The sequence below is a fragment of the Carex rostrata genome, chromosome 14 (genome assembly GCF_964058835.1).
Source record: "Carex rostrata chromosome 14, lpCarRost1.2, whole genome shotgun sequence".
Taxonomy (NCBI): domain Eukaryota; kingdom Viridiplantae; phylum Streptophyta; class Magnoliopsida; order Poales; family Cyperaceae; genus Carex; species Carex rostrata.
Window position 1 is genome coordinate 5,874,573 of NC_135931.1, and position 14,753 is coordinate 5,889,325.

General features: G+C 33.1%; 1 protein-coding gene across 1 annotated transcript; it reads right to left on the reverse strand.

Annotated features, from left to right (window-relative positions):
• Positions 1-13,659: 13,659 nt before the first annotated feature.
• On the reverse strand, positions 13,660-14,753 carry BNS (bonsai). Its single transcript, XM_078314892.1, has 4 exons — positions 14,586-14,753; positions 14,425-14,481; positions 14,114-14,199; positions 13,660-13,834 (listed from the first exon to the last, which is right to left on the reverse strand). The coding sequence occupies exons 1-3, from the start codon at positions 14,668-14,670 to the stop codon at positions 14,138-14,140; spliced, it is 204 nt and encodes a 67-aa protein (XP_078171018.1). The 5' UTR covers positions 14,671-14,753; the 3' UTR covers positions 13,660-13,834; positions 14,114-14,137.

Below are 14,753 nucleotides of genomic sequence, written 5' to 3' on the forward strand. Positions count from 1 at the left end.
ATTCGTATTTTTCTTTTTTTGGATTAAAGAAACAATATTTGTGTTTTAAGGGTGTACTCCAGAATTAGCGTCGGTAGAGGAAAGAGAAAGGACAGGAAGGAAGAGAAACGAGAGTTTGCTACCTCCGAAGAGTAATCATACACTTTGAATTGAGGGTGATAAGATCTGCTAAAAATTAACATTATGTCTCTCCTTTTTTCCCTCCGAACAGTAACTCCTCCCCTCTGTTCTCTGTTTCTCCTCTTCTCGAGCAAGTAAGAGACGAGAGCGGCTCATCGTTTTTGAGTTTTTCCCTTCTTTTTCTTTAATGAATGTTTCTACCACTCTCTCTGAATCAACCTAAGTGTTTTCCACAAGGGATGCGCTGCAGGCCTGCAGCTAATCCAGTTGAACAATTTATTTCGCTTCCTGCGACCAGTTATAGATTTATAATAAGGTGCTGGACTCTCTTTATAAATATAGATTAACAATTTTGCTCATTAGTATTTTATAATTTTTACAAATATAGAAAATCCTTTATATTTTATAATTTTGATTAAAATTTGGGGACCTCCGACGATCGCCAAGGAAACTCTTCCAAGTCGTATTTTGGGCCACACAAGTGAACTTTGACATAAAATTAATTACAAAATATAAAGTGGATGTCAAGTAAAAGTGTCAAACAGAGTGAACATTAAGCCCCACAATTTTATCTCTGTAGCACAGTGCACGTCAGTCAAACCATACAGAATGAACTTTAAGCCAGACAGCGTAACTGTTAAGCCACTTTAGAAGAAATATCTAGAAAGCTTAAGCATTTTTATTTAAACTTGACTAGGTGAATTTTAATTTCTACATTGTAAACACTAAACACACCCAATATTGAAATCTAAAAAGGATATTAGCCAAAATAAAATTTACTTATATATAGTCACGTTTACTTGGTGCCACTTAATATTTACTTTATTTGGTTTTAATAGGATAAAAGAGGAATTGGGGGACGGATCGAAATGAAGTGAGATAAAAATAATATAAGGGTCGAAAATGGAAAATGAATGAACCGATTTTTTTAGGCCGACATGTTGTTGTTGTTGTTTTTTTTTTTTTTCTTAATCTTCTCAAATAGAAGCTAATATACCGAGCAAGTCCAATTTTAAATTTAGGACCTATATATGTCGATGTGGCTCGTTAATTGTTAGCAAGATAATGTTACAAAATTATGTCTAACTTGAAATTGAGATTGCACATTTGGGAAGAGTCTAAGATTATTTCTTTCAAATGATTCTAAGTTTCTAACAAGTTGTTATTAGGTATTTGCTCAAAATTCAAAAATAAACATATGATGGAGAAACTTTTTTTATTTTTTTTTTATTTTTTATAAATTGAGTTGCAGATTATCAGATCGAATCCAACATTATAGTACACCGAAAAAATCACACAATATAATAATTCATTTCATGCATTAAATTAGATAGCCCCCACTCCCCAGACAACGAATTTTTTAGTTGCCATTTTTGTGAAATGAATAGACGCAGGAGGTGCGCAACTATTATTTGTATAGCTTGAAAAAAAAAAAATTTCAAAAAATAATGGCACCTCCCGTCTATTCATTTCAAAGAAATGACAACTACAAAAAAAATTCGGCTAAACAACCCATGAGGACATTAATTAATTGTATTATTCTTTTTAATCTAACAAAAATGGGAACATCTAAATTGCACAAATTATTTGAGAAAAAAGAAACTCAAATAGATAAAAAGCAGATGCGTGACATAACTAAATAGATAAAAAAAACAAAAAAAAAAACTCTACTATCTCTTTATAAAGGAGTTGGCTACAGTACTACGCATAGCTTAGAGGATCTCTGTGCTACGGCTCAATATTTGAGTTTTCAAAATTCTAACGGTCGACCATTCAACATGATCTCCATATGAATATGTACTTGCAAAAACAAATTTTATATTTTTTATAATTTTTTTACTACTTTTTAGATAGGTAGAAAATCACTTGATCTGAATGGTACAGAATTTTCAGATCAAGTGTTTTTCTACCTATCTAAAAAAATAGTAAAAAAAATTCTAAAAAATATAAAATTTGGTTTGCAAGAAAATATTCATATGGAGATCATGCTAAACAATTCGGATCGACCATTAGAATTTTGAAAACTCAAATATTGAACCGTTACGAGTGCGCCATCTATGCTACGAGTAGCATATTAGCATTTTCCCCTTTATAAAATATGAATTGCAGTTGTTGCGAGTTGTTTCAATTGTTTTTAATTTTGATAGCAATACATATATATGTTTAAAGATTAAAGAGCGAGATTTTTTTTTTTTTTTTGACAAAAGTGGTATTTTACCACCGGTTTCATTACGAAACAAAAAGTTTATACAACATGTCCAAAATAAAGCGCTAGCATACAATCTATCGACACCTAATAACCAAAAAAGTTTTAAAAAAACAAACTAATAACAAAAGCATACTAGCATAACATGAAATAGTAATACTAAATGGAATCAGAAATGACTATATCAGTAGAAGAGGAGGCACTAGCTGATGAAGATGAAATACTGGGCAGAAGGCCAACATCACAATCAATAGCATCAATAACGGCTCTGTCACTCAAATAATCAGCTAGGTCCAACCCTTCTAAACCAAGACCAGGGTCCTCGTCTAAATCCAGCGGGGAGCTGTCCTGGTCCTGTGCATCCGTGGCGGATAATACTATCAGAGGCCCTATCTGAGGCAAAGAAGAAACATCAAAAGGCATAATCATAGATAACTTGAAATAAGAATTATCTAAGCGCGACTTACACCAAAATGAAGTTAAAGCAATAATAGAAGCAGCTACAGACCTAATAGAAGGTATAGGAGAATTTTGAAAACAAATCTTATTTCGTGTTAACCATACAATCCAAAGAGTTGCAGCCCTAATCAGTTCCACTAGTAGTGAATCCTTTAATGGAATCCAATAATCGAAATACCAAAGATCACACACCTTAGTACAATTAAAAAGAAAGTTGTTATGGTTACCAATCCAAGACCATAAAGAAGAAATAAAAGGACAAGTAACAAAGAGGTGATCTACAGTTTCTGGGGCACCACAGAAAACACAATCAACAGTACCATGCCAACCCCGTGATTGTAAATTGCATTTAGTAAGTATTTTATCGTGCCTAAGTAACCAAACAAAAACCTTAATCTTAAGTGGAATCTTTGCCTTCCAAAGAGTATTGTAAATACTAGTTGGAACACCTCTAAATGACAACCATTTATAGAGAGAATTTACAGTAAAAAGACCAAACGAATTCCATCTCCATAATAATCTGTCAGGACAAGATGAATTTAATGAATAAGAAGAGAAAATCCCTAAAAGTTGTAACCATTCAGAAAATATAATACCAGTTAATTGTCTATTAAATTGAAATGAGGAGGGGAAATTAGTGAACACATCTGCTACAGTGATATTAGGGTTAGAAATAATTCTAAAAAGATTAGAGAAAGAACAATATAAAGCACAACTGCCATTGCCATGCCATCTATCGAACCAAAAAGAAGTATTGGAACCATCACCTACAACCCTACTAATACCCATATCAAATATTTGAGTAAGATCTAAAATACTAGACCAAAAAGATGAAAAACTATTAGAATCTAAACCATTGAGATTATATTTGGCAATGAGAATTGATTTCCACTTCCCATCAACAGTTGGGTCTTTAAATCTAAACCACCATTTAGCTAAGAGGGCAATATTCATGTAATTTAGGTTTAAAACACCTAAGCCCCCATGATTTTTAGGCAAACAAACAATTGACCACTTAATGAGATGATATCTCTTCCTTCCAGGGGTACCATTAGACCAAAGAAATATTTTCCTAATTATATCAATTTTATTCCTAATGGTGACAGGCATTCTATAAATTGATAACCAATACAAGGGCATAGATGTCAAAACAGAATTTAATAACGTAACCCTACCTCCAAGAGATAATAAAGAACCTTTCCAAGTTTGTAATTTTTTCTCTATTTTGTCAATTAAAGGAAACCAATCAGAAACAACTAATTTTTTCCAGTGTAAAGGAACTCCTAAATATGTAATTGGCAAAGTACTTATTTTACAATTTAATTGACTAGCTAAAAGAGAAGTTTCCTGAGTGGATAAATTAAGGGGAATAAGTTCACTTTTATCAAAGTTAATTTTCAAACCAGACAAATTTTCAAAGCCTAATAAAAGAAATTTCAAACGTTCAACCATAAGTGAATTAGCCTCTAATAAAGTGTCATCGGCAAAGTGTAAATTCAAAACCTTAATGTTAGTACCTAAGCCAGATAGTAGGCCAGCCGACTGAGCCTTACTTAAAATCCTACTAAGAGCATCAGCAACAAGATCAAAAAGAAGAGGGGACAAAGGATCACCTTGCCTAAGACCTTGTTTACAATGGAAGTAGTCACCTAATTCTCCATTAAACGAAATACAAGTCCGTCCACTTCGTAAGATATCACTAATCCAATTAATAAAGAGATTACCAAAACCTCTAGCAGCTAATACCTCAAGTAAAAAATTCCAATTAACCTTATCAAAGGCTTTCTCAAAGTCTAGTTTGAGAAGGATGCCTTTCTGTTTAGATAACCTAACTTGATGAAGGATTTCATGTGCACTAATAATATTATCTCCTATTAATCGACCTTTAATAAACGCAGCTTGAGAATCATCTATAAGAGGATCTAAAACTAAAGAAAGCCTATTAGTTAATAATTTAGTAATAATCTTAAAACTACAATTAATAAGACTAATAGGCCTATAATTTGTAATAGAAGAGGCATCCTCTTTCTTAGGAATCAAACAGATGGAAGCTAAGTTAAGTTTTGAAATATCTAAGGTTCTGTTGTAAAAAGCCAGGAATAACCGTAAGAGATCAGGGTGAACCAGGTCCCAAAAAGACTGATAAAATAAGAAAGATAACCCATCAGGACCTGGGGCTTTACCAGGGTTACATGAGAAAACTGTTTTTCTAATTTCATCCAAAGTAAAAGGTAACTCAAGATAAATTTGTTGAGCATGAGAAAGTTTGTCAGAAGATGACTAAAGATCTGGTTGAAGAGATAGTAATCGAGATGAACTGGTTCCTAATAAATCCTTATAATAAGAAGTAATGTGATTCTTAAGAACAATAGGATCATATTCAGGGATACCATTAATAAATAACGATGAAATAACATTTTTCTTCTTCCTAATAGATGCTGCAATATGAAAAAATTTGGTATTGGAATCGCCCTCTAAAAACCATTTTAACCTAGACCGTTGGTGCCAAAAAATTTCCTCGTCACGATAAATTTTATGAAGATTAGATTGACACTCCTGCCAATGAGTATAGTCAGAAGTAGATAAAGAATGTGAATCATGTTGTAATTCAAAATTAGCTATTTGGTCTAAAAGGGATTGTTTCAACCTCCTCTTTTCACCAAGAAGATTAGCATTCCAGCCCCTTAATTTTTTTCGAAAAAATTGGAGTTTAAATTTCCAAGAATTTCCTAAATCATCATCTAAATTGAAAGAGTTCCACCATTGAACAACTAAATCTTGAAAGCCATCTTGAGTAAGCCAAATTTTTTCAAATCGTATAATTTTCTTATGATAGGAAATTACAGAATCAGTAGATAAGATGATAGGGTTATGATCAGAAAATAATTGTGGTAAAGAATGAACTATGGAGGAAGAAAAATGAGTAAACCATTGATTTGAACAAAAATATCTATCCAAAAGAGCTTTAGAGGTAGAAGTGGCAGACCTCGCCCATGTAAATTTTCTATCATGAAGTGGTAATTCAAGTAGTTCTAAATCAGAAATCAAACTATTAAATCTATTACTAAGGGCATAATTAAAAGAAGGTCCTTGTTTTTCATGTCTATTCCTAATCAAGTTAAAGTCCCCGCATATAAGCCAAGCATGAGGGCCCAACAAACTAATTGATCTAAGTTCTACTAAAAACTCAGATCTCTGACTAGAGAGCACAGTGCCATATACAACAGTAAATAACCACTCAAAAGGGTCAGTCTTATTTTTGAGATGGACAATGATGGAAAAAATCCTTAATCCAAGAGTCAATAATAAAAAACTTAGTCTCATTAACACCAACCAAAATACCCCCTGATAAGCCTTGAGAACCTTTACAAACCCAATGAGTAATTGTGGAACTAAAAGCATGTAAAGTTCTATCAGTAAAGGAATATGTTTTAGTCTCTTGAATTCCAACTAAATCAATTTTTTTATTAATTAAAGTATCTCTAACAAATCTACGCTTAGAAGAACCTAAACCTCTTGCATTCCAGTTAAAAATTCTAAACATTAGTAGAATTTGACTCCTCAGCTATGGTATCTAAAATAAGATTACTAATATTAGTTGGGGGCTTAGAAGGATCAGTAGCTTTAGAAGATAACACCGAAGATAAGGAATCATTAAACCGAGCCTTAGATAAAGATTTTAAACAATGTACAACACGAAGCTGTTCATCCTCATTATTACCCAAAGAGAAACCACTAAGTGTATATAAATTAACAATTTCCTTATCAGTGAGGCTAACATAAGGAAATTGAGAAACAATAACAGTACTTGTAGCAGTAGCAGATTTTCCAGCACCATCCTTGCCAGCACCGCCCTTGCCAGCCACCTCCTTCATACGCAAACGAAAGCTATGTCGCGGCTCATCAATAGATTTGGAGGCAGAAGGGGCTGGACCCTTGTTTTTGATAGGTTGTGAGGTAGCTGCTTCAGCAAGGACAAGTGGAATGGTCGTATCAGTCAAAGGTTGAGAGATAAGAACTGCAGTAGCTGAAACATCGGGTTGAGAAGACACAGGAACTGTAGTATCTAGAACATGTGTTTGAGAATGAGGAAGAGAGATTGCAGCAACAGGAATAGTATTATGCACATTGGTTCTTGCTTTGAATCAATATTTTCATTTTAAAAATCTAACAAGTTGATCTGGATGTTCAATATAATTTTCATATAAAAATATAATTAAAGACTAATGATTTTTTGCCTATTTATAAAAATTGTAAAAAAATTGTAAAATAGATGCAAAATTTAGTATGTAATTACTTTTTCATATAGAGATTAAGTTGAACGATTCAAATCAACTTGTTAGACTTTAAAAATAACGATATTGATTCAAAGTACGGACTAATGTGCCCTATGCTTATTACCGTAATCTCACTTAAGATTAAAATACACATTGTTAAGATCAGAATATATACTTCTTCCAATTAATATATGGTTAACACTTACCTGAATTTAAATGCACACTCGTATATGTCTAAAAAATAGTTTTTCTCTTCAATAGCAATCGTACAATTTTAAGCAGTTGTCACGCGTTTTGATAGCATATCGATCATGCACATAATTGGAACTAATTTTGTTCTATTTTCATTCATTAATTATTTATCGTGACACATATTAACTTTTATTATATGAAGTACAAAATTAAATGTAAACTATGTATTAAATTCTCTAAAGTTACATGATTGATGTGATGTGCCTTATAGTGGTTGAGCCCCAGGACAAATTGCCTGGGCCATGATTAGTAGCCTCTTTTCTTATATTCTTCAAAACTACAACTGATATATTCTATATTCTCTAAATAATGCTATCCCTGCATGTGATATGAAAATTGGATGAATGTACCTAGAAATTCTTCAACATACTGGAGGGAAAAAAAAAAAAAGTAGTAATCAGGAATTAATTGGTAATTAATTACTAAACAAAATGATACAAAATATATATCTTCCAAACTCCCACATAAATTATAGGGAATTCCTTGCAGTAATTAATCCATCAGAAGTTCAAAACATTCCTTGCAGTAATAGTAATATATTAAGGTGAATGCTAGAACTAGAATGCGGTTTGATCAAGGTAACTACTAATCAAAACTCTCCTTCGGCAGCCGGTTGAGGGGTGCGACAGCACCGGCATGCCCCACTGAGAAGAGAATGCAATGGTAGGATAACACGCCGGATCCAAACTCATTAACCTTCTCATGATCTCGGTGTAAAATGCGATCACTTTTCTTGGTACCGTGAAAATGAATTGCGTTATTCTGAGCCTTCTCCTCTTAGACTGCTCTAACCGGTACAAGATCACCGCCTTGCCTCGCCGCCGCCTCAGCCAGCATGGTCGTCTCGTCCTCTCTCCTTCTCCTCCTTTGTGGAGTTTATGATATTTTAAGTTGCATGTTTGGTTGTGACTGATCAAGCCTGATCTAAAAGCCATGTAATTGTTGTGTGTATTTTTATGAAGAATGGAATAAGAGGGGATAAATTTGAGACTTGGGAGAGATGGGTAAGGGCTAAGGGGCAAGAAGAACATGTGTCAATGTATATATATAGAAAGAGAGAGGGAGAGGATTATCAGGGACTGTTGTCTGTTGTGTGTATGAGTGTATGTGTGTGTCAGTGTGTGTGTGGGCTGGTGGGTGGGGTTGCCACATGGTTAAAAGTACTATGATGAAGGAAACAATTGGATTCCATTTAGCACACATGACATGACTTTCCATGTCATTCAGCTCTTTCCCTCTAAAATCATCAATAAATTAAGGTTGATCTTTTATTTGAATTTTGAATGATCAAGAATGTTTCATACGATATATCATAACTAAATAAATTTTATCGTTTGTGGGAATGAAATCCGGAGGTAGGCCATAATGCATTCTCTTTTTTTTCCCCATTTTAATCAAAAACCGATCCGTACCTTTGTTCTACTATTAATTAAATAAATGACTACAAGATGGGAAAATCGATAATAATAAGGGGATCACAATGCGAGCTAATTAAGCTTGCCAAGAGTCGTGAATTTTTTAAAATTATGAGAAGGATTTCATATGACCAATTGATTTTTTAAAAAAATCGCACTATAAGATCAAGAACATTCATAGACCAAGGATTTCATATGACCAATTAAATTTTTCTTTACGCATTTTGAAAACATTCATAGACTCATATATTAAATTTCTCATGATATATAGATATCGCCTTCTCTCTCAAAGCGATTTTGAGAATTGCTAGTGACTTCCTCGCTTTCTCCGTCCTCCTTTGCCTCCTCTCCGGCCCACCTTGTCTCACCTTATCTAGAGTATATGTTTTCGTTTAGTGGATCTGATCACTGTTTTTTATTTCGTCACGTTTCCTAGATTCAAATTGAAGTATTGTTTATTCACTTCATTTATACTACACTCTCTTCTATCTTATTTATAGAATAAGGTACATTCATGGTTTGCCGAATGCAATGTTGTTATCAGTGATGTTGTCTCCTTCCGCTTCTCTTTCCCTCTTCTTCTCTTTGTTTTTTTCTTCTTCCTTCTTCGACCTTTCTATGTCTTATTCACTATATATCTATCAAAATAAACCGAGCACAAATATCATATGAGCATGAAGGCTCTTATAGATACTCCTAGTTCGCCTTCCAACAATATTGTTTGTGCTAATGACAAGAAAGCATGTAGCCTCACTATCTACCAATCTGAGTACGCCGGCCTGAAGACTCATCTCTTAGAATCACGGTTCTGATTTTTATGTTTTTCTTCTCCACCTTTGTATAAGGGGATTCAGTTGTAATGTTTTACACATTGGTATGAGCTGCTATATATACTCTTATGCACTGATATATGTCCTGGTATGAATTAATAAATGTAATTGATTTGTCCTAATTAATGAAAATATGCCTACGGACATTTAACCAAAACAAAAAAGAAAGAACATTAAAAATAAATTAGAGTTTGATTTTTTTTAATTTCGACCTATTAATTGTATATGAAGCAAAGTTGAATAAATTTATATATACAAACTTAAGCAATTTACTTGAAAAATAAATAAATAATTTGCAACAATTTTAATTGTTGAAATATGTCTGATTATTTACAAGCTTACGAATCTTTTTAGTGAGCTCAGCATACCCTCTGTTTTATTGCTTTGAGAAGACTCATACATCAAACTCAAGATAATCTAACAACGGACAATGTATACATCATTTAAAATGTATCGGTTTAAGGTAAATTTGTTTCTAGATGAGTATTGCTTCATAAAAGAAAAAGAGAAACATTTACCCTTTTTTAAAAATTTAGTTACCCCTCTCTCTGACATAGTGACATGAGACCACAAAAAGGAATTGAAGCCTTGTGGAACAATTTAACCAACGCAAACAAGCAAACAAAAGACACTAAAAAAAAAGGGTAAGGAGAGCACTGTACCGAGATTCCACAACTTCGAAGAAAAAGCAAAGGTATACGGCGATAGTTTTATCCCAAGTAGACATGTGCAATCATATCATATCATATATACATAAATTATCATGATGATGCAATTATAAGTATCACTAATCATCCCCAATGATTAGCGAAGGGTCCCACTAGTTAATCTTTTGTTAGTGTAACTTAAAGCAAAGACGATTTAAACTAAATGGCCATCTTTTGCAATAAGGAACTACTTAATCTCCTACTATATTATTACTATGCATTAAAAAATCATGTCAATGGAAATTTTTAATTTTATTTCCTTCATGCGCCATTTTGACTGAATTATTCTCCCAACCTGGACCACCTGTGACTTCGGTTGTGGGTTGGGTACAAGGAAGAAGCCAACCCTTGACTTCTTCGTAATTACATTTCTAGGACAAAAATTATGAAAACGTGCAAATCAATCTTTAGTCTAGTGACAAAAGCAATATTCTCTATATGAAAGGTTATAGATTTGAAATTTGAATAAAAGAATCTTTATAGATATTAAATAGTTGGGTGGTTTGATCCCAATTTTTACAAAAAATATATGAAAACTTGATCGAGTTTCATGATTTATGTATAATTAAGGATATTAAATTAGTTTGTGAGCATAAATTATATAACTATTTTTTTCAATGTATACAACTAGATGAATATAGTTAAATTATTTGACTTTCGGTGGGGAAAGAATCAAACTTTCAAACTACAAAGTCAAATACACATTGAAAATCAATCATATATTAAAATTACCTACATAAAATAGAGTCAATTTTACAATACCATAGCATTTCACTCTGAATTATATAGAAAATTATACAAAAAAAATTGAAAAAAAATGAGGGTCAATTGACCCATTACCATTGTTTCTACTTAAGTCTGCCCTTAGCTCTCGGTACTTGGGCTGACGGTGACGGTGGCGTTTTTTTTCACAGTAAAATATTTTATGTAAATTTCACTAAAGAATGGACTAGACTGAAAAAACAAAAAGTAATGCAATGCTTTGCAGGCTTGTAATAAAAGGGGAAAAAAATAGAACTTAGAACTAGTTAGTTGAGATGCTAATTGCTTTTTTGGTTCAATGTAATGTTTGGCATGAATAAACGAGCAGTCGGCGCCGGTGAGATGTACATCAAGAGTAAGATAATGCATGCCTAATATATTTTCTACATGTAGACTAGTTTAGGTTCAATTATTTCTTTTGGCGATAGCACTAGCTCCCAAATCTTTCAGTTATGGAAACTTTGACAGATAGCACCCAAGATCGACACCTAATTGCAGCTCCATAAAAGACCTATAAATATTACCAACTTCATTTGTTAGGGACCCGACAAACACTACGGTTTCCATCTTTAAAAAATCGAACTATTTGGTTAGATTTTTTTTCAGTCATCATGTGATTGATGGAATAATTGAATTAACTGAACAGCACATATTTAGATGTTCTTTTATTCAACTTAATTATTTTTTTTATGTTCTAATTGCAGTAAAATTTAGAACAGAAAATCTCCGCACGAACCAGTTGATCGTGTTTTATTGTTGATTTACTAGATAAAATATTCTTAATGTCATATGGTTGACGAAAAAAAAAAAATTCAATCCGCGTTAAGTTCTATTCTAAACTATTTAGTATATTTTGCTCTGGATTATAATTTGATTAAGTAATTCAGCTTTTAAGGACCACCATGAAATTAGAATGGGGGCTTTCACTTTGAACTTAAAACTGTGGTAAATATTTTCATTAATAATTCAATCTTGACCACTCTCAGTTATGGAAGTAAATACGTTATGACATGACGTGACGTGATGTACTGTGTCGTGCTGAAATTAAGTCAGATTTTTATGTGTTGTGTCGTACCATGATCAAATTTGGAATAACAGTCACATAACGTTAGTTACACAATAACCGAAGCACGCTGTGACCACATGTGATGTCCAAACGTGAGTAGTCACGATTGGTCATATTTAACTATTTTTTTTCATAATTTAAGTTAATTTATTCTAAATTCACCATTAGATCAAAATCTAGTAGTCCTAATCACACGTCACACCATGCCGTTATCAAATCTTTCCCACGACACAACATGTTGTGCTAATTTTTTTAAAAAATAATCAAGGCATGTAACCAACACATGCCGTGACTGTACCTTAAAATATCCAATTACAGGGTGACTTTTTAACATCATCCCTAGTCCCTACTCTCAGCCTTTTCTAATTTGAGGCATCTCGCTAAGGTTTTTTTATTATTTAAAACACTGACAGCAAAATGAAGTCTTCAAATAAGTAATATATATTGTATAGATCTTTGTCTCAGTGCTAAGGATTGCTATATTGAACAGTGCACAATGAATTTTAAGTAGATTAAGATGGCCAAATTATTTCAAAATTGAATCAAAGTAATTTAGGTCCATTAACAATCATTAGCTAACTATAACGTTCATCCAAATATTCTATCTTGTACTTCTAAGCGATTTATGACTGTTAATACTTTTATTTCTCCTTCATTCAATAAATATAGTAAAAGGTTTCTAAATATAATATTGATTTCCTATAAGATCCGAAGTGGAAACCACACAAAGGATCAGACCAACTATTTAGACATCGAACAGTGAAAATGAAATCTTAGCACAAAATCCTTGTTTCCTATATTCATTTTTGCCACGAATATCAAGTCAGCATGTAATTAGTTCTGCACATAGTAATATTTTTCCATTTTTTTTAGCGAAAATTATTTATTCAAGATAAACCTTGTACTTCGGTCAAGTCTGATCCAAACAAGCCTCTTACTCATTTTATCTAACCAAGTTAAAAACTCCTTTTAGGCAAGGGTATAGATATTGACAGAGCTAATTATGTCTCAGGCTCACGTCCAATAGAAACAAGAATGAAAAATATATCACAGATGCGCTACGTGAAGCTAAAATAGCTCTGTCAAGATCTTTAACCTACGTACAAAGGTTAGACCTAATTTCAGTTTCATAACAGAACCCAGTTAAATAACAAGAAGAACCATGATTTCAAGATCAGAATATGATCATGATCAGCTAGACGTAGATGCAAATCTACACCTTAATTCCTACAATCTCACACGAGGGGGAGGGGCGGGGGTGGGCGGTTATTAAAAAAAGCAGAAGAAAGAACACAAGTCTCAAAAGGCCCACCAATTAGCCTCTCTCAAGTAAAATCACATATAACTGAAAAAACTAACAAGATGGGGGCATGATATATTCATCACATGCAAACAGCAAGCAACTGCAGTGGCTTGGGCTCTTTACCATGAAGAACAAGGCACAAAAAGCTGATGATATGCTGATGCCAATACCAAACCTTCAAATATCAGAATCAGCTGAACTGCTCTATTTTATGATGAAATTAAGACAAAGCATGAATATACTAATTACAAGAACAGAAAGATATTTATGAAAAATATTATTAAGATAACTACACAGAACAATCTTGTATCATAGTATCATACTCAATTCAGAGTCCATGGTAAATCATCAGAGATCCATGGTTTGGTAGATATCAAAACAGAAACTACAATCATCCTTAGTCACAGTCCTCTCTCTCTGACCTCTTAGATTTTCACCTATTAAAACAAGAACAAAGTTTGATCAGATATGAAAACAACTTGCAAGATGCATTACAGCTAGAAATTAGTTTGGTCTGATCAAGTACTGGTACGTCCCAATGAAATGAAAACTATAGCTAAAGCTGTAATTTAGATTTAAAATACACAAAATAGAGGGCCACTAGTTTGGAGTATTGATAAAATAGAAGCCTAAATGCACAACTGGTTCTTAATAAGTCCATAATGCTAAACTATACAACAAGATGTTTAATTGGGGGTAGTTGGGAAATAACTTACCTATTGGAGTAAAACACAAGAAGCTCAGATGTTGTCTAAGGAAAGGTCACACCAAGTATCCCATTCCACTGGCTTGGTTTCCTGGTCTGAAATTTATCCCAAATTAAACATTACTAACAAGTAAATATTATAAATTGAATAGTCGTAGTTTTTTTACAATTTATAACTAGTATAATCTTCTGTCATCTCAGAATTTTACAACAAAGGCAAACATGATGTCAGTTTTAGAAAAAGTTGCTCAATTTTAAGCACATTAAACCTAAGTTCAATTATAAAAATGAAGGGGACAATTGTAAAGAAAATGGGCTTACTAGAAGATTCCTCGTTGTCATCATTTTTTGGCGCCATTGCAGAAGGCAACGGTAGATCTGCACCGCAATCAAAGAAAGTGCTGAGTATCTAAAGTGAAAAAGACAGAGAAAAAGCTAAAGAAATTGGATTTGTTAGGGTTATAAAGAGAGGAAGGGAAAACCATCCAGAGGGAGCGTATCTCTCATCCAATCCTCATCAACGATATCAATCAGTAATCCCATGCTCAGCTGCTGGAGCTCCGCCATTGTTTTCCTCTCCAAGTTCCTCTTTCTTGCACCTTCGCTGTTACAGGGACAAAATTTGAACTTCGAACAAGTTTAGGTGCTTT

Bases quoted from the DNA above. Each gene is read 5' to 3' on its own strand.
- BNS (XM_078314892.1), bottom strand. From the start codon at position 14,670: ATGGCGGAGCTCCAGCAGCTGAGCATGGGATTACTGATTGATATCGTT. The intron at 14,482-14,585 runs GTTTTCCCTTCC...ATTGCGGTGCAG, and splicing joins AGATACGCTCCCTCTGGATG to ATCTACCGTTGCCTTCTGCA. The intron at 14,200-14,424 runs GTAAGCCCATTT...GATAAATTTCAG, and splicing joins TGACAACGAGGAATCTTCTA to ACCAGGAAACCAAGCCAGTG.